The following is a 20393-nucleotide window of genomic DNA, read 5'->3' as shown; positions in this document are numbered from 1 at the left end:
CCCAAATCACACAATTCTAATTTTTCAGCATTAAAAAGTAGTCGTAGTCTTTACAGTTTTTGTTCGAATAAATTTTGGAAAATGAAGCATAAAATCTCACTAAGATCTGAGAATAAAATGTCTTAACAAATATAATGTCAACTTCTTCAAAAAAGTATAGGAAAATAATAATAAAATTTAGAAAATAAATTTATTTCTAAGACCCCTTAATTAGTAGTAAAATTAAATGCTTTGTTTGGTACATTTTTTTCAATGTTTGTGCCTATTACATATTAAAATAATAAATATTTCTTCCCATTTATAGTGATACTTTTACAATTTTTTCTGGCGGGTTGTCAATGGAAAAAGGTGGAAAGTCGCCATGTATAACAGTATTAAATGGTAGATCTACTACAGTTTTAGAAATGGAACATCCAGTGGTGGATTTTGTAACAATGTGTGAAACTCCTTGGCCAAGTGGTAAAAATTGTTGTCTTTCTAAAGTTTTCAGACTTAAGTTTTTTAAGAATATTTTCTTTTGCAGATATGCAAGAACCATACGCAATAGCCGTGTTATTACAAAATGATTTAGTTATAATAGATTTATTAACACCCGGTTTTCCCTGTTTTGAATCGCCTTATCCTATGGATTTACATGAATCACCTGTTACATGCTGCACATATTTAGCCGATTGTCAATCAGATTTAGTTCCAGCTTTTTATTCGGTTGGTCGCACATCAACTAGTCGTAAAACGGGCTTCTCTGATCGTGAATGGCCTGTATCAGGCGGTGAATGGTCACCAGCATCTTGTAGTTATTCTGAAATTGTTATAACCGGCCATCAAGATGGCTCCGTAAAATTTTGGGATGCTAGTGCCGGTTCATTGCAAGTTTTATATAAATTAAGAACTGGAAAACTTTTTGAAAGGCCACGAGCCCGTTCAGTTGATAGTAGCGACGAGGATCCATTAGCTGTACATATTGTTTGCTTATGTGCTGAAACTAGAAGGTTGTGTATTGCTGGTGCTAGTGGTCATGTGATTTTATTTAAATTTAAAAAAACTGAGAGTTCATCAGAAATTTTGGTATTGGAAATACCAATATCATATGAAAGTTTCGAAGAAGGTGATGTTAGCCCGGAGTGTGAATTTGTACCACGAGCAGCCCCAAAAGTCCCGGATGCCATTGATAATGAAAAAAAGGTTATAATTTATGCTAAAATAAATAGTATTGTTACACAGTTATGCTCTATGTTGATAAATAAAATTTTCAAATTACAGAATGATGGTATGCTAAAGGTTAGACCCGGACCACAAAGAAAACCTCCGGGTTTTCAAGCACAACTAGTATGTTTGACGCCTTGGACAACGGGTAGCCATCCAGGGCAAATAACATCACTATCAATTAATTCTAGTTATGGACTGTAAGTTACCATGTAGCTGATTTCTGACAGAATATTTATATCAGCTTTGGAATTAGGGTTGTCAATTTTTTTTTTTACAAAATGTATAATTTTAAATATTTTAAGGTAGACCATAAACCCTAAAAGCTATTTGTTTTTCGCTTTATTTAGAAAGATTAATTAACACTTTTTATTGAACACAAATAAATTTATTTTTATCGAAAACTATAGAATGGCCTATGGCAATGAATATGGTATTGCTGTTGTTGATATTATACAAAAAGTTTGTCTTCTAAATGTGGCTAGTCCCGATTTATATGGGGCTCAAGATCCTTACTCAAGGGTACCCAAGAGCCCAAAACGTAGTGATAATAACAAAGACGAGCAAGCTCGTTCTCCTAGCATAGATCAGGTAAGTTAATTTATGTTTCAATAAATGAGTTCTCTAACAATTAAAAAATAATGTTTACATGATCCTTATTATTCCAAACTTAATTTCTTATTTCGTCTTATTTAAAAGATAATTTATTTTAGTTTTTATTTTGAGATTTAAAGTATGTAGGTTTTTGCTAATAAATATTTTTTTTAAATTTTAATTTTGAACAATGATATACGTTTTAAAATTTTCTTTCGACTTATTTGAAATTTTGATTTAAAAGGTTTCTGAATTTTTATTTTGAATTTTTAGAATTGGTAGCACTTTTTTTATTTAATACATATAAACATAGCTTTGCGGACTATAAATACATATAAGTTTACAAAGCATTCATTAAATAATTTCAATGTTTAAAAATATATACATAATGCAATTTAAAAAGGCAAGCATCTCTTTAATTCTTTTATTTGATTTTTTAAAGTTTTACATATATTTTTTCAATTATTTCGAAACTCGAAACTCAAATATATACGTAATTGCAAACAATTATTTGTCTACGATAATTTGAACTTGAGTTTTTTCTTGCTAAATTTGAATTTGAACAACGGGAAATTATATAAAATTCAAATGATGTGCTACCAACATCGTTTTAAATGAAATATTGAATGAAAATAATTGAAATATTTTCTTAATTTTTTATTAACTAAAACAACATATTTTAGTTTTTTACTTTTAATGTTTTTGTTCGAAATTGAATTAAATTCAAATTTTTGATTTTCTTATTTTATTGTTAAATGAAAAAAAAAATTAATGAAGTAGATTAAAAGCACTAAAAGCAAAGTCATAGCATACCAGAAGGAAATCATCCAATAAAAAAAAAGAGCTCAATTATGGAAATCGATTTGTACTAATTCAAAATATTTTACTAGTAAAATTTTATACTGGCTGAATTTTTTATTATACAATAATATTTTGGGATGCGTAATCATCCAAGTGCATAAATTTTAATTTTGGAATTTGTTTCTTTTGGTCGTATATATAGAGGAAATATTTTGATTAAGAACAAATGAATTTCCATAATTTCGTTTATAAATTGTTTATCTTAATAATCATATAGAAATTAAATTTCAATAATTCAAAAAATTCCGGAATAAAACAATTAATTTAATTTTGGAAATTATACACAATTTATATCTCGTTAAACAAAACTATGAAAACACTTTAATGATAGGTAATAAAATGTTACTTTCCATTTCATAAGAAATGGAACAATATTCTAAAACAATAAAAGTTGATTGTAAAAGAAAATTATTTCAGTTTAAACAAAAGTTCTTTAGTATTTCGATTACTAACGCAAATTTCTATTTTTACTTCATATAAGAATTTACTTAAAAATATATATTAATTGTAAATGTTTTTGTCATTAATTGCGTATAATGGCGTTTGTCAGTAATTCTCTAAATTCAATATTGTTTCAAAATTAATAAAAACTTATTCAAATAAAACCCAAGCAGTTTCAAGCACTATTTAAGTAACAAAAATATTTTAAGATTGTAAAACATAAATATTATGAATAAAAACATTAGCTATATTGGTCAACGCTAGAGCAAATATCTTAGCTAAGTTTTCCATATTATAAATTTGGATAGTATGCTTGCTAATTGTGTCTTGTGATTTATACAAATCTTTCAATTTGTAAATATTCTGTTTTCTATTAGAACATGATCACTACATACATATCTAGCAAAAAAAGTTATGAATGCAGTATCACTTAAAATTTTAAACGCTTTCTGATTTCCAGAAAAAAAAAATTAGTTTTTTCAACTTTGAACCAGTTGCTTCAAAAATTTTTCTATTCAAAGTTAAAAATCAACAGCTATTTCTAAGATCATAAAATTTCGAGATCATAAAATTTTCTAAGAAAGCTTTGAAGAAAGCATTCTATTTTTTTACTGTTTCGTTTTAAGTTGAAAATGAAACATCTTCGCATATTCATTTCTACATTTCATATTTAATTCTTTTTGTAGATTATACTCATATAAGTGAAACGTTTTATATCATTCAGTACTAAATAAGAGAACTTATTCAGTTCTGATAGATACTAACTGTAATAAGTAAAAGTGTTAAATTAAACTACCTAATATTTAGTAGCAACATTTTAAAATGTTACCTTTTAAAATAATTTTCACTAAATTTTCTTCACTAAAACATTAAGTAAAACAAAAATAACACAAAATAAATTGAACTGTGTATAGCTCGAAAGAAGAAAAATGTAGATATCATGTTCTGACAGAAAATCCTAGAAATATATCTACATACAACAATTTTGGAGTAAAAATTGTTTTTGCAATTTAATAAGTATATATTTTGTTAAATTATCTATTTTATTGATTGATTGGAATCTCCTTACAGAAAAGTTTTCTTATACTCATAATCAAAATCGCACATGTAACTTTATAATTTATTTTTTTATAATTATTGGTATTCCAAGGAACAAAGTAGGTATTTAAAGTATTCAAAACACTCGCGCGCAATATTTATTATTTTTATTTTAATTTAAATTCAGCATCATTCAACTATTTATTTTCAATAATAAGAAAAAATGCTTTTTTAGTAGTTTTGTTAAGAAATATAAGGTTGACGTAATTCAGATATTAAGTTTTAACTTTTACTTTAGACGATTTTTCAAAGTTTGGAATCTATAATTAGTAGAAACTTGCGTATTATTCTGTTTATTTTAATTTTTGCTACTTTTAAATGAGTTGAATCACTATAAAGCATTTTTAAACAGTTCACTTTATGTAGCTCTGCAAATTATTTTTAAAATCAGAGTTAAAAAAAAACACCAAAAAATTTGAGAAATCTGCTTTATGTTAAATTCTATCTGGAAAATTAAAAAAAACTGATCAAATGATTTAAAAAATTGGAGTAAAGTAATTTTAATTTAAATTTTTTGGGAAATAGAATTTGTAAACAAAATTAATCAGAATACGTGTTACAAGTAGAGAAAAAAGGCGCAAATCATATATTTACATTAGATTTGTGGCATCAATAAGTGCTTCAAATTTTTTAAGCGTTTCAACATCATTCTTAATATTCTAGAATTTTTATACTTAGTGAACCATCTTATTGGAAGAGATAAATAGACTCTACCTTAAATCAATTAAAGATTTATATCAATTATAAACTCGATAGTATAGAATTTGAAATATTCATGAAAATATTTTTAGACTTCAAGTTTCCACTGAAATAGCAAAATTGCATATAAAAACTTAAAAAATTTACTATTAGAAACATGTTATCCCAGTATAAAGCACATCTCGATTTTTCATATATTAATAAAAATATTGTAGAGAAATTTCTAAAGTCTAGTTTAGATACAATGCACGTTTTTTATAAAACAAAACTTCAAATAACCGCATGACTTCACATATTTAGTTTGACAACTTATTATCAGCAAGCCCACAAAAAGTGCCCCTTACAACACAAACATCTGTTACAACAACAGCTACGAACTCATCGACAAATGTAACAAGTGTTACTTCTTTGCAACCGTCCTCTTCCTCAATAATACCTCAATTAGAGACAATAGCTGCAACACCAATAGAGAATCCCGTAGATCCCTCAACCAGCGGAATATGTGTGCTTTCAACATCACCTCCTTTACAATTTCAAGGTGTGACCTCACCTCGCCCAGTGTCACCTGCTGCGGAAGTATTTGAAACGGTTACTCCTCAATATAGTCCTTGCGCTGAAGAACAATTAGATGACCAGCCAGCTGTTGGGCAATGTCGTCGGAAGTCTTCAGTTTGGAAAAACATCAATTTAAAACGTCGTTTTTCTAAGGTAAAAACATGTAAGGCTGTATCTACAGAATCTCCGGTAGGATTTCCAATTAAACAAGCCGGTGGGTCCAAATTTTACTATGGAGTAGTGGAAGGAACGCCACTGTCACCAATTGAAATATCGCCAGATACACCACCGAAATCACCAAGTAGCCAGCCAAAGTGTGAGTCACCAACCCCAATTCAAACCCCAACTGAAAGTGACCTAGATAAAGTAGATTATTTGTTTGATCTAGAAAATGAAAACAGTTTAGCTCAATTAGAAGTTAAGCCCGATCAATCGTTAGAAACAACTTTAGAGCAACAACATCAAACAAAAACAGCAACGAATAGTAGTTCAGATACATCGGAAGCAACCAGCTTAACGCCATCACAGTCAAATTCCGACCAAAATATTGCGCAAAATATCACTATTCAACAAAAAATTATTCCTGGGTCAGTGCAATGTCAACAGGCAGCAAAAATTCGTGGTAAAAAGGAACGAACAATGTCACAACCATATTTTTCAAAACGATATGAATATGGAGAAGAACATCAAGTTCTTGCTAAGTCAATTTCAAATACCGAAGGTTCCAAATTATCTCGGCCATCTGATTTACCATTATTTGATCAATACGGTGAGGGAAATGAGTATAACAACAAACCATCAGTCCCGCCTCGTATAAAAAAAAAAGATAAGCGTGAACAACGTTTGAGATCGGTGCCAAATATTAAATATGCTGTTAGAGACTTACGCGGGCGTACTGAAAAACAAGATCCAACATCTTCATTCGCGGGAAATTTAATGAGAAGACTCAGTAAGTATTAACTCCATCTTCATAATAAGTATAATTAAGTAAATATGTATGCGCTTTTACTGTAAGTAGCTAACCATTCTTTGATATTAACACTCTAAAATGTTAACCTGCTGCAAGTTTTTTGTGCGACAAAAATTAGTGCACTGATATTCAATAGAAACAATTTTATTGAATAAATACGATGGAAGAAAGGATTTGAATTTAAAAAGATGTTAAAATACAAAAAGTTTTTGTGAAACCAAAATTCATTTCATAATATTTTTATAGTTGAAGTATTTACGCCTGGCTAAATTTAGATTCCCATAAATTCTTTGAATTAAAGTTTATTTACTTAAAAGTTCCTAAATTAAGGTATATAATAATTTTATTTTTTCAGAATACATTTGTTTCATATAACTAAAAACATTTTTGTGTCAATTTATATTTTTTATTTATTTATTCGCCGTGAAATTTTAGATGAAGTCTTGTAAGATTCAAAAAATTTAAAATTTGATAAAATTAAAAGTTTCTGATAATAATAATAAATGCTTGCCAATATTCTAGAACAATTAGTATACATACATATGTATATGTAATGCAAAAAATCATAATTCGCGTGTATGAACAATATGGTTGAATATTAATTTCAATGCATATATGAACAATATTTGCATTAAAAACAAATCAGTTTTTTTGTGACATAAATTTGTGACATAGTCAGAATAAAATTTATGCTCATTATTTAGGTCACTGAGAAAGTAAACGCACCTACATAAAATATTTTTGTAACTTATAAAATGCCCGAACAAATTGATTCTTATTTTACGATGCCATAATTTATGAAACCAAAACGTGGTTTTTGATCTAGTATGTTTTCCAACATATTACGTTATGTCTTCAAAGATTTTTGCAATTTTTAAAAATCTTAAAAAAATGTTTCTTTTTCAAATGATCTAATCATTATCAAAATTAAATAGGTGAAAAGTGATGAGTGAAGTAGGATCTTTTGCGAAAATATGGAACTTATCCAAAACCTAACCAAAAAAAAACTAGAAAATAATCGTTTGTTCTTTGAAATCGGACTTCATTAAAATTAGCAAAATTAATACGTCAATATTGCACCATTCACGTTATTTTAATGCCAACTTAATAAAAGATAACTGAAATTTCACGATAAACGTTTAAACTTTTTTTTTATCTTTTAAACATTTTTATTAATTTTGAATAAATTTATTATAATTTGTCTTTTTGTTTTCAATTTCAAATTCAAATTTAAAAATTTTATATTTTTTATAAGATACCGTAAATAAATTTACGGAAATTAAAATTAAGTAATATTAGTAGAAAATATCCATAGTAGATCCCTTGCGAAACGTAGAACTTTTTTTTATTTAATTAATATTATATTAAATTAAAATTTAATTAATTAATTTGCGTTATTAGAAATTTAAGTAAGTCATAGTACATAACTTATTATTTTCATTATTGAAAATACATTTTTCAACTTAAATGTAATTAATAGTAGTACTGTAGTGGTACTTTAGAGATTTAAAAAAAAATCAAGTAAAAGTTTATTTACATAAAAATCTAGTTGTTAGAATTTCAAAATCATTTTCACAATTTCAAATTAAAAAACAAGTATTTATAATAAAAAAATGATTTTAACAAGTTTGTTAATATAATTATCATTATGCTAGTGCAATTTTGTTGAAAATGGTTTTGGATTTTTTTGTATTTTTGACTTTATATTAATTAATTTAGCTTAATAGAGAATATTTGCATTAAAATGGAAACTAATTTAGAAAAGAAAAAATTATTTCCCAAAATTTAAGTAAATAAACGCTGTATTTATTTTGGCAATCTAAAAATTTAAAAATTAAAGAAAAAAATGAAATTTTAACTTCAGTAAGTATTATTATTTATATATTACTTCATATAGATAAATATTTAACTTAATTGAAATTGTATAATTATAGAGTTATAGTAGAAATCATCATATATTTTGTATGTATTTGTATATTTATACATACATATACAATTATTATCTGTCAATATACACATGCATATAAGTTTTTATATTAATCACATTATTAAATAATTTAATTGAGAGAAAAATGCAAGTTACTTATATTTGAATGTTATTTTTCTTTGGTTACGTCTTATGTAAAAAGAAAAAATTGAGTATTACAGATATTATAGTATAAATTATGAACATATATAATATAAATTATAAACATATAAAATTGATTGTTACAAAAAAGCTGTACTATTAAATTGTAATTGTTTTTTTTAAATACAGAAAGCTATAACACTTACATTACATATCGTTGGGAGAATTTTCCATTACTTGGAGAAGAATAGTTCCACTAAACTTTTTACAATATTTTTCACCTTGTTCAAAATTATCACAATTTTTTTCTGTGCACTTACTTTCATCATTTATTTGTTTCTTTTTTCTAAAAAATTGCATTAGCAATTATTATTTTCAAACTTGTCACTAAAACTGATTTCATTACTTTACTAATAATATTTTTTTCATTTCGGTTATAAATCAACTATTTTTTTTTTAATTTAAACGCACATGTACACACATTATTTTCATTTTTAAATTCAAAAGTATAAAACAACAATTAAAATATTTCATTATAAAATTATTTAGTAAAAATGAATGCCTATATGTCGAGGCTGCTGCTGCCGGTACATCTGGTATTCTAAAAAAAAATACACAGTTTTATTCAAATGAACAAAGTTTTTATTAATTCATATATAATTGTTAATTAAGACAGTTCTTTTTCCTATCCACGACTTTAAAAAGTAATTCATTCACTGACTTAAAGAATTACGAATTCATAAAAAATTATTGTATATTTATTTAATTATATAATGATAATAACATGATGTATGAATATTTTATTTATACTTGCTATATGTATATGTAACTAATAAAAAAGGAACGTTAACCAAAAAATTTTTTAAAAGACCATAATTTTTTTCGCAACATCTTTTCTTATGAATGTATAAAAGAAGTTAATATATCTTCACATCTTATACTATCTTATATCAGGCAAATTTTCGAAAAGGATTTTTTTTGGAATTACTTGTTCCAATTCGTTTAGATTTAATGCTAAAACGTTCCACAGAAAAAATTACAATCACGACTAAACAGAACCTTAAAAGTTGATAAAGCTGTTATGCGCCTAGTAAACGAAAGAATTTTTGTAAGAAATCGGGTTTCCATGAAATTTTGCATAATATTTCAATGATTATGAAGTGGTCATAGAAATAGAAAAGTTAGCAATACATCTCGCTTTAATCGTACAAAGGAAACTTCGTTAACGTGAACGTTTTAAGTATGGCATATCATGATTTTTTCATTATTGTTTGCGATACAAAGTATTTGTACAATTATTCTATAAATAAAAAAAATTCACAGCATAAAATATTTAGCTTTATGTATTTAGCTTTTAGGAAAATTCAATAATATTGGGACTTAAAATTCATAAAGTATTTACATTATCTTACTAAAAATCAAAAAAATTTAGATTGTTCTAAATTTTTTGAATAGCTGGTAATTATACAATTGTCTGAAAACATATAATCAATCAATAGCATAGGAAATAAATTTGGCATATATTAACAAGTAATTTGTGTTATCAACCATAGTAAAATCTTGAATCATATTTATTTGAGGATGTTAATGAAAGACATTTATTTACATATAATACATAGATTTGTAAATAATATTTTGTATTGATTTTAGAACAAAACTATATATTTAATAGAATAATAACGCACTATAAAACCATTTCATGAAGAAAGGACATTTTTTGATAAACCAGTTAGGGTGTCAAACATGGTTCATAAATAGGTACCATACTTGAAGAATGTTCGTCGTATTTCATCAAAATTTAGTTGTAAATATTTTGATCCAAGTTTTTACTAAATAACTTTATTTATACATCGACTTCCATATATACTTATATCTGAATTAGTTCCTCTAACGAATGTTAAAAATTACCCAATTTTGCATGTTGTACTACATTATAAATTTTTAAATCAAGTAAAATTTTAATTATGTAAAAGGCTAATTATGTTTATTAAAGTCACGTGGTAACTTAAAAACATGGAAAATTTTAAAAAGTGTTTCATAAATAGCTTAAAAGTGCTGAAATATAAAAATTTAATGTTTCTTATTAATTATATTACTTATGTAAAAAAATTTACTTCTGGTGATGGTTTGACTTAAAAAATAAATATAGAAAATCAATATTTTCAAATACACTAAAATACTGAAAATCTTTTGTTTAAAATTTTTTTTACTTTTATTTTATTTTTGTAAACCATATTATTGCAATTTATAAGACAAATAATATGATTAAAAAGTTGTGTTCAATTATTTTAAACAATTCATTTTAGGAATTTGTGCTTTTGGTAGAGTGGTATACTAAAATGTAACTATGTTTTTTTAAAATTACTCTAAAAACTTAAAGCTAGTAAAGTTACACCACTCTAATTAAAATAATAAAATCTTCAGATAAGTTCTTTAAAAGGCAATCATAGTTTAATACTTTGTTTGGCATATGTTGTCGAACAGCTTTGTTTTTTTTTGTAGCAGAATGCATGTGTACATATAAATATGAAATTATGAATTTTATAATAACACAAAATTTCGGTAACAGTAGCTAAGGATTTAAAATTGAAAGACGCAATATATTCACTGTAATAATATGACGTTGTAATTAAAAAATAAAGTTAAATTGAAAACTGCTTTTGGTATGTTTATATGTATAATTGAACACAATGCTTGTAAATATTGATTTGCTTTTAATGTTTAATATTTATCACATACATATGTGTATTTTTTTTAATTTATTGCTTTATTATTTTTAAAAACATTTCATTTAAAAATATGACATAACTAATAATATAATTTTTTTTATTTGTAGTATAGTAATTTTTTTTTCAAATTACTTATTATTCCACTAAATATTTTCTTAAATTACTAAATATCGTGAATTTTATTATAATTTATTGATATATACTATTTAAGAAAATTTAGTAAATTTATACTATTTCTTAAAAATTTATGTGAAGACCGGATTTGATAAATTGATTTAAAATGAATGTATTATACAATGTTGTACATCGACTTATTTATACTTGAAAACACTAAAGAACTGTAAGCTTTTCGGCAATTTATTTGGTATATAAGTTTAAAAATTTCAGTTTTGTATTTTATAAAAATCTATTTTTTGGCGAGTAACAATGAATATTGACGTTGTTTGAGAGTATTGTATTATTGTCTATGAACAATATTAATAATGCAACAAGACGTTATCAGTATTTTTATATTGGATAAGTAAAATTTATTTCAATTAATTTCATTTAATTCCTATAAATTTCTATATTTAATGAAATTTTATATATTTTTAATATTAATTTAATTAAATTCATTAGAAATGTACAATATTATATTTTATAGAAACAGTTTTATTGGTCCAATCCGATATTAAAAAATTAATTTATACATCATTTGGATTCAGTCTGTGTTTCAAATGGCCTTATGATAAGTGGCTTTAGTATTAAAGAGTTTTTTATATGTATTTAGTTTCATAATTCAGTAAAGAGTAAACTTTAAATTTTATCGAGTTTGATAATATGAGATCTTATTGGTGACTATCGCTGAGTTTGCCCAAGAGTACTATATAGCAAAAGTTGAAATGTGCCAAAGAATCAAAAAAGTAATCTTTTGCTTTAACTATCTATATATTTAAAACATATATATCTAGATATTTGTGTTAACTTTGACTCAAAATTAATTAATAGGTTGATATATTTTTTAAGCATTTCAAATGAGTTAAAATTTTTTACTAAATTTTATTTATGGGGTTTAGTTTTATTATTAATATTTTTATAAAGTTTAAAATGGTCTTGAAAAAAATATAATATTTTGTATGGGAAACGCGCTTGAAAGCTTATTGGTTAGGCGTACTTAAAATTTTTTGTTTTAAGTAATTTATCAAACATCTTTTTTCTACAACTGCATCGTTTTTAAACCAACTTCGAAAAAGTGTTTTGGAAGACTAATAGTTCTAAATGCGAATTATAAATTACACATTAAAATTATATAATTATGATAATTATATGATATGCAATTATTATATAAATTTAATTCTCCATGAATATAAATTTTATGCACATGCAAATTTATGATCTCATTGAAAATCGTATATTAAAAAGCCTATTTCCACATATATTTTCAAAATTCGTGTACAAAAATGTTTTAGTATAATTATGATTCGTGAATAAATTGCTTTTAATGAAAAAATGAAAAATTACTTAAAATTGAAAATTATTTACCTCATTTCTCATATCCCAACACTATGCAAAAATATTAACATACATAATTATGTAAATGCTCTCAAAAATTTAAACAAAATTTAAGGAAATTCTTCATATTTAAATTTAATATTTTATAAGTAAACCTATTTTTTTCACATTTAATACATATGTAAATGTTCATATTATTTTTTTTATATACTATTATGACATAAAGGTATGTATATATAAAGGAATAAAATCGTTGGATATTCAAATATTATAGTACAAATCCATAAACAAGAATGGATTTACAGTTTTGCTGTATGTTCTACGCCAAAAATAAATAGTTTGTGTCAACAATTATGTTTCGCACATACATACATATGTATTTGTTGGCCAAATTGCAAAAAAATAAAATTAATCACTTTTGAAAACAAAATATTTTTAGTCATCACAAATACATCGAATTTTTGGTGTCAATTCACGCTTAACTACATCCTTTCGCTCACATCTTTGTATTTTTAGTACTATTGAAATTTTGTTTCATCTTGTACTCAATTTAAAACGAAAAAATTATGTTGAACAAAAATAATTCATACCGTGTTCAAATTCTCAGAAAATAAATGTTTTATTGTTTTATTTTTTTATTTATTTATTGCTTCAAAAATATTCCAAAATAATACCATAATTAAATATAAGTATATATAGAGATATAGATATTTTTACAACTGAAATTTTATTGTTTTATGTTACATAATTCATTTTGCAGAAAATTCATTTTCAAACGATTCATTTCCACTTAAGCGTCAAAGAAAAGAGTTTCTAAATTCTTTTTTAGAAAAAGATATTTATTTTTTTCCAATTACTTAACTTTTTTGGTTTTTACTTACAAATCCAAATGGAAAAACTCCAACAATATAATATTAATTTTTTTTTGCATACACTTACCTAACAAAAACCATTCATGATTTTGAAGCTTGTTTCCAAAATAAAAAAAAAATCAATTTCGTATCGGAATCGTTTATTTGATTTGAGAAAGAATCAAAACGAAATATGTGCATATAAAGTTTTTAATTGCAACTTGATAATTAAGTTATCATCGGGTTGGGAAGAGTGGACAACATAGTTGGCCCGTTTGCATTAGGAAATAGGAATGATAGAGGTGATCGTCTAATCCAATTTTGTCAAGAGGAGAGTCTTACAGTAACTAACACCTGGTTTTCTTTACCACCTAGAAGACTCTACACCTGGAAGTCTCCCCAAGACACAGATGGAAATATAGTACGCAACCAGATTGATTTCATACTCATTAACAGAAGATTCCATACATCAGTTTCCAAAGTTCGCACGTGTCCAGGAGCTGATGTACCATCAAATCACAACCTCCTTCTGTCCAAAATTAAAATCAAATTATCTAAATCGCAAAGCCAACATAGATCAAAGCGACTGAACCTAGATAAACTTGAAGATAGTGAGTTCAAATCAAGACTAACTGTGGAGATAAATACCAACCTCAGATCTCTCGATAGAAATGATAATCTTGAATTAGAATGGAATCAAATGAAAAATACTTTAAACACTGTTGCTGAAAGAAATTTGGGCCCGAAAAATTTTACTCCAAAAAAAAAGTGGATGACCGAAGAAATAATGAATTTGATGGCACAGAGAAGGAAACATCGAAACAAAAGCGATCAGGAATACAAACGAATACAACGTCTCATAAGATCGAAAATAAGACAAGAAAAAAGTAAATGGCTTACTAAAGAGTGCGAGGAAATAGAAAAACTAGACCGCGCTCACGATATGTTTGCCCTGCATAAGAAACTAAAAGAAACGGCGGGAGTACACCGTAAACAAAAATCATTTATCTTACTTAACGAAGATAAAGAAATAGTGGCTGACTCCAGCGAAAAGAAAAAAAATCTGGCAAACATATATTGGGGAGCTTTTCTCAGATTCTACCAGATCAGCAGAATGTTTCGTTGTTCCCTCTTCGCCACGACAATTAACTGGTCCTCCAATCACCAGAGATGAAATCACTAGAGCCATACAGTTGTCAAAAAATAATAAGGCTGTTGGACCTGACGAAATACCATCTGAAGTTATAAAATTGATAGACGAAGATAATTTGTTTCTACTTGAAAATATTTTCAACAAGATTTATAACACAGGCGTATACCCCAAAGATTTTCTAAAATCCACTTTTATCGCTATGCCCAAGAAAAACAACGCACGTCAATGCAAAGATCACCGACTTATAAGCCTTATGAGCCATGCCTTGAAAATTTTTCTCAAAATTTTACATAATCGTCTATATAGAAAATGCGAAACTAACATGGGACGAGAGCAATTCGGTTTCAAGAACGGAATGGGAACAAGGGAAGCGCTATTTTGCACACAAGTTCTTGTTCAAAATTGCCGAGATGTAAAAAAGGATGTCTTTTTGTGCTTCATTGATTACGAAAAAGCATTCGATCGAGTACAACACGACAAATTGATAAGAATACTAAGCACTATGGATATAGATGAGAAAGATATTCGATGCATTATTAATCTCTATTGGTATCAAACTGCAACAATTCAGTTGAGAGAAGGAGATACTAACGATGTGAAAATTTGCAGAGGTGTGCGGCAAGGGTGTATACTCTCACCATTATTGTTCAACATATATGCCGAATCAATATTTCAAGAAGCCTTGGCCGATCTAAACATAGGAGTAAAAATAAATGGCACATTCATCAATAACATCCGATACGCCGATGATACCACGCTAGTAGCTGATAATATATACGACCTGCAACATCTAGTAAATGAGATAAATGCACATAGCAAAACGTATGGCCTGAAAATGAATGCTGAAAAAACTAAATTCATGGTAGTAAGTCGAAATAACCTACCCTATGATGGTGCGACGATACTAATAGATGATTTAGCCATAGAAAGGGTGTCCAGTTTTAAATATCTAGGATGTTGGTTACACCAAAACTGGGACGCAGATATGGAAATAAAATGTCGAATCGAGATGGCTAGGGCAGCATTCGTCAAATATAAAAAGTTATTCACCAACAGGGATATACGACTAGATTTGCGTCTGCGTTTTGTTAGGTGCTATGTATGGTCTATATTATTATATGGCGCAGAAGTATGGTCGCTAAAAACGAAACATATGAATAAATTAGAAGCATTTGAAATGTGGATTTATAGAAGAATCTTAAAAATATCCTGGACACAGCACATTTCGAATGAAGAACTTCTAAACAGAATTCAGGGAAAACGTGAACTGCTTCTTAAGATAAAACGACAAAAGTCAATTTATTTTGGTCATATTATGCGTGGGAATAAGTATGAATTGCTCCAATTAATTGTACAAGGAAAAATTGAAGGCAGGCGTGGCGTCGGAAGAAAACAGATGTCATGGCTACGAAACATTCGAAATTGGACAGGTATAAGAAACATTGGAGAATTGGTTCACGCAGCAGCAAACAGAAATCAATATGCAGATATAATCAAAAACATTAGTTAGATATAACAAACAAACGGCTATTAAAAAGAAACATTGCTTCACGCTTACATCCAGCAGTGGATTGCAGTAAAAGAAGAAGAATTAAGTTATTATTGTATTTGATTAAAAAAATTTTAGTCCGTACAAATTGTAATTGAAACCGTAATTTGCAAATAAAATCTTTATATAAAAATTTTGTAAGCATTTTTCTGTTATAAGAAAAATAGACGCTTGCTAATTCAAACATTTTCGTAGTACTTTGTTGTTTTTTGATATTGTTTACCTACAAAAATAACAAACTGCATGTTTAAAAAAAACATAAAACGGCATTGTTCACCAAGTGCTTGACATAACAAAAATATAGAGCTGGACATTAAAAAAGAAATGAGTTTTTAAAGAAGGCAATTTACACAGCTTATGGTGGAAAAATTTCAAGTTTTCTTAATCTTGCTGAAAAATATTAAAATTCAATATTTGCCACGTATTAAGTAAAAAATATTGATTTTTTTTTTCAATTTAAAAATTAATAATGTGTTTATATAAAAATTGTTTATTATGTACATACGAGTACATTCTACTACATTGTAAAAATGGCAAGAAATAATGTCCCGGCTTGGTTTTCGTTACGTCAAGATGAAGTGTGAAAAAAATAGAGCAAATATGGTAATTCTCGTTTAACGCAAACAATTCAAATTTCAAATAACACTCTTACATGCGTATATACATATGTATTCAAATAGCTATTAATACATTATTTCAATAAAGAGAATAAATTAGATAACTGAAATAAAAAATCCTATCAAATTTTGAATATAGATTATAATTATTAATATATACAGTCTTTATTTTCATTTTACCTTTTTATTTTTATTTTTTTTTAAATAAAATTTTTCGATTTTTCATAATCGGAAATGAAGGATTCGTCCGTATCGGATGATAGCCAAAACTGCCTTAAATTACTTTTTGGGAACAATTTCTGTGGTAAATTTTGTTTTTGTTGTTAACTTTTATTCAATAATGTATGAAGCTAATTATTTTAACAATAGTTATCAACCATTAGTTTATATAATAAGAAAATATGTTTTTAAAATTGATATTGAAACCCTGATGTATTCACTCATGCGAAAATTATTAAAATTATTAGAATTAATTAATTTTTTTGTTGTCATATTGATATTATTATTTAAGTTTAATCAAGTTTTAATTTATGCGAATAACAATGAATAAAGAATATGCTTTATATTTATTGAGTAAATATGTTAAAATGAAATATTTTTATAATTTTATTACATTAAATATTATTCATATTCTTAAATCAACTGTTTCTAAAAAATACATTTACCTTTACAATTTTTTGGTCTATTCCAACTTTAAAAATTTTTTTGTTTTGTTAAATAAAAGTGCTTTAATTTTGAACACAAACATACACTAGTGTATATTACACAATATTAGTTAAAAATGCTTCAAAACTCTTTCCTTGAATTTTAATTTGTATATTAAATAGTAATATTGTATCATACATTTAAAAAAATTACATAGATGCATATTCTACATAAAATGAGATGATTTAAAAAAAAAGTATGTTATGTAAAATCAAATAATAATGTATGTACATACATACATATATTTAAATTGGAAACAGTTATATATAAAAGTTGGCTAAAAAAAATAATTAATTACATTTATACATATTACGTATGCTTGTTATGATGTATTTTGTAAAATAAATAATGGTTTTAAGTTACAATGGCAAACATTAGCAAATCTTGTACATAATAATGTGTACATAATATACGCATACTCATTTTTTTCACCATTACTCATATACACATACTTATAAACATATATAAAACCACAATGTTCTGATATTTTGAAGTCGATTTAATGATTCTGAAAATGGATATCAAATATTTATATGTACACCTGGTCGAGGATTTTCCAATGAATAAATAAAAAAGTGTTACACTTTTTGTGAAAAGTGTTATGGTGGAAAGATCACACGAATAAAATGCAAATTTCATTACGAATTATACATTTAATTTCAGTTATTGTAATATACTTGTAATAAATATTACTCAAACTTTTGGTAAAAAAAACTAGAAAGTGTAATTTAAAACGACTTCATATTCACATATCAGAATACTGTTACATCATATATATTAAGTAGCGAAAAAAATTCTTAATACAACAATATTTTTAATCACAGTACACTTTCTATTAGGTCAAATAAAATTGGTAAATTTTGAATACATTTGCATATGCATATTACATATATAAATATTAAATAAAAAATAATAATAACCAATCAAAAGAAAAACAAAATAGCTCGAATACCGATAAAGGAAGTATATACCTCAGCTAAGTCGATGTGCAGTAATTGTAGATTTAATTTATAAGACTATTGAAATTACAATATTAAAAGCTTCAATTTTTAAGGGCTGTTCCCAAAGTAGGACGACAGAATGAACCCAGACGAAGAAAAATAATGCTAGAAAGTTTCCTTGTTATAGTAATAATGCATAATAATGAGTTGATAACGATAATAATCTTAATAACTTTAACATTGTTGTGTAATAATCTTAATAACTTTAACAATCAAAATGTAGAAAAATAGTAGTAGAATATCCTTAACTCTTTTTATTTACTTGGGTCCATTCTATTACCCTATATTGGGAAAACTATCGGTTATCGACATGCTGTATGTTAACAAAATTATTTCTTAAAATATAGTTAATAGGCTAAAAAAAATAATAATGCATATATGAGCATAAATTTATGTATTTCGTTTTACAAAGCTCAGATTCAAAGTTATGTAGACATATACATCTTGAAAATGTTTGATAACTTTTAAAAAGTATTAAATAACAATTATATTCTGTCACAAAAAAAAAGTCATATTTGAATTTATTTGAAATATTTCGTTCATTATATTCAAATATATGCTAGTATTAATAACAAAACTCACATTTAGAAAACAGTATCATATTTTCTTGTCACAATTTTAATTTTAATAGTTCATAATATTCATAAATTATCTTTAGATTCTTATATGCAATTTATTTTTGCAAATCGGTATATGCAGGCTCCATAAAATTAAAATGTAGAAACCTAAAACAAATTTGCATAAAAATAAAACTTAATTAAAGATATTGAATGCAATAATATATAAATAAGTTTATATTGGTAAAACAAAATTCAAACAATTGGTATTTTAACTAATTAGTAGTCCTTCTCTCTGAATTAAAGGATTATTTCATTCCTCAATATAAGTTTATGCTCATTTAAATATCATTTTAGGTAAAATAGAACACGATATTTTTAATTAGACAAAATTTAAGAGAATATTGCTTTGCAAAAAATTTTTCTTCAATCGACTTAAAAATATTTTGTTTTGTTTCCCAAAAATAAAGTGTTTGTATTATTTTCTTTCTTCATTTTCTTTTTCGTTTTTTAATTTAAATCTGCTTTAAAAATTAATATTTTCAAAAAACCAAATTTTTTTATACATATATAATCAAAAAAAAATGTTTTCCAAAATTTTATATTCTTACCCTTTTTCTTTTTCTTCCTTTTTTCCATAAATAAAAAATAAAATGAAACAAAAATTTTGCAAATTAATTTTCTGCAAAAATTGTTACACTAATTTGAAACGATACCTAAATAATGTAAACTTCATAAACACTACAAAACTTCAACCACAACAAACTACAAAATTAAAATTGAACACAATTTCTTCACTAAACAAAAAAAATTTGAAAAATTAAACTTTCCCACCCATCGAAATGTAACATATATTTCTGTATGACGAAAACGTCAACAACAAAATTTTACTAAAAAAAAACAACATGTTATCAGATGAATGGTGTTTGTGTAAGTGGTGGTGGCGGTAGTAGTAGTGGTGTAGGTGGAAGTGGAAGCGGTGGCACAAGTTTTGGTGGACCAACCTCTTCTAATACAACATCCGGTGGTGTTTATAGTGGAAGTAATACAGCAATCGGTACGGGAACAAGCCCAAGTAACCGACGTTTGGTTATGATGGGTAGTGTTAGTAGTATTGGTAGTTGCGGAATTGGTCAAAATTCTGGAGGAGCTTCAACAAATATTGGTATTAGTGGTAGTAGTGGTGGTTGTATATACATACTTATATTTATTCAATTATACGAGTCTGTTAAAACAAATGAAAACATTTAC

The 20393-nt window shown here is 26.0% G+C and overlaps 1 protein-coding gene across 6 annotated transcripts in view; it reads left to right on the top strand.

Annotated features, from left to right (window-relative positions):
* LOC129605406 (syntaxin-binding protein 5) overlaps positions 1-20393 on the top strand; it is a 149709-nt gene that overhangs the window by 99445 nt on the left and 29871 nt on the right. For 2 of the 6 annotated variants that reach the window (XM_055515155.1, XM_055515153.1), the window contains exons 8-12: positions 305-459; positions 524-1182; positions 1261-1403; positions 1614-1794; positions 20058-20316. In XM_055515155.1, coding sequence (XP_055371130.1) covers positions 305-459; positions 524-1182; positions 1261-1403; positions 1614-1794; positions 20058-20316 — 1397 coding nt within the window. Of the gene's footprint in view, positions 1-304; positions 460-523; positions 1183-1260; positions 1404-1613; positions 1795-5196; positions 6401-17119; positions 17184-20057; positions 20317-20393 lie in introns of all 6 variants that reach the window. The other 4 variants (XM_055515152.1, XM_055515156.1, XM_055515154.1 and 1 more) reach the window with 4 other exon arrangements.

This window comes from Condylostylus longicornis, unplaced genomic scaffold (assembly GCF_029603195.1).
Source record: "Condylostylus longicornis isolate FDR11 unplaced genomic scaffold, ASM2960319v2 ptg000013l, whole genome shotgun sequence".
NCBI classification, from domain to species: Eukaryota; Metazoa; Arthropoda; class Insecta; order Diptera; family Dolichopodidae; genus Condylostylus; species Condylostylus longicornis.
Note: the sequence above shows the minus strand (reverse complement) of the source record. Positions and strands in the feature narration are given on the sequence as shown.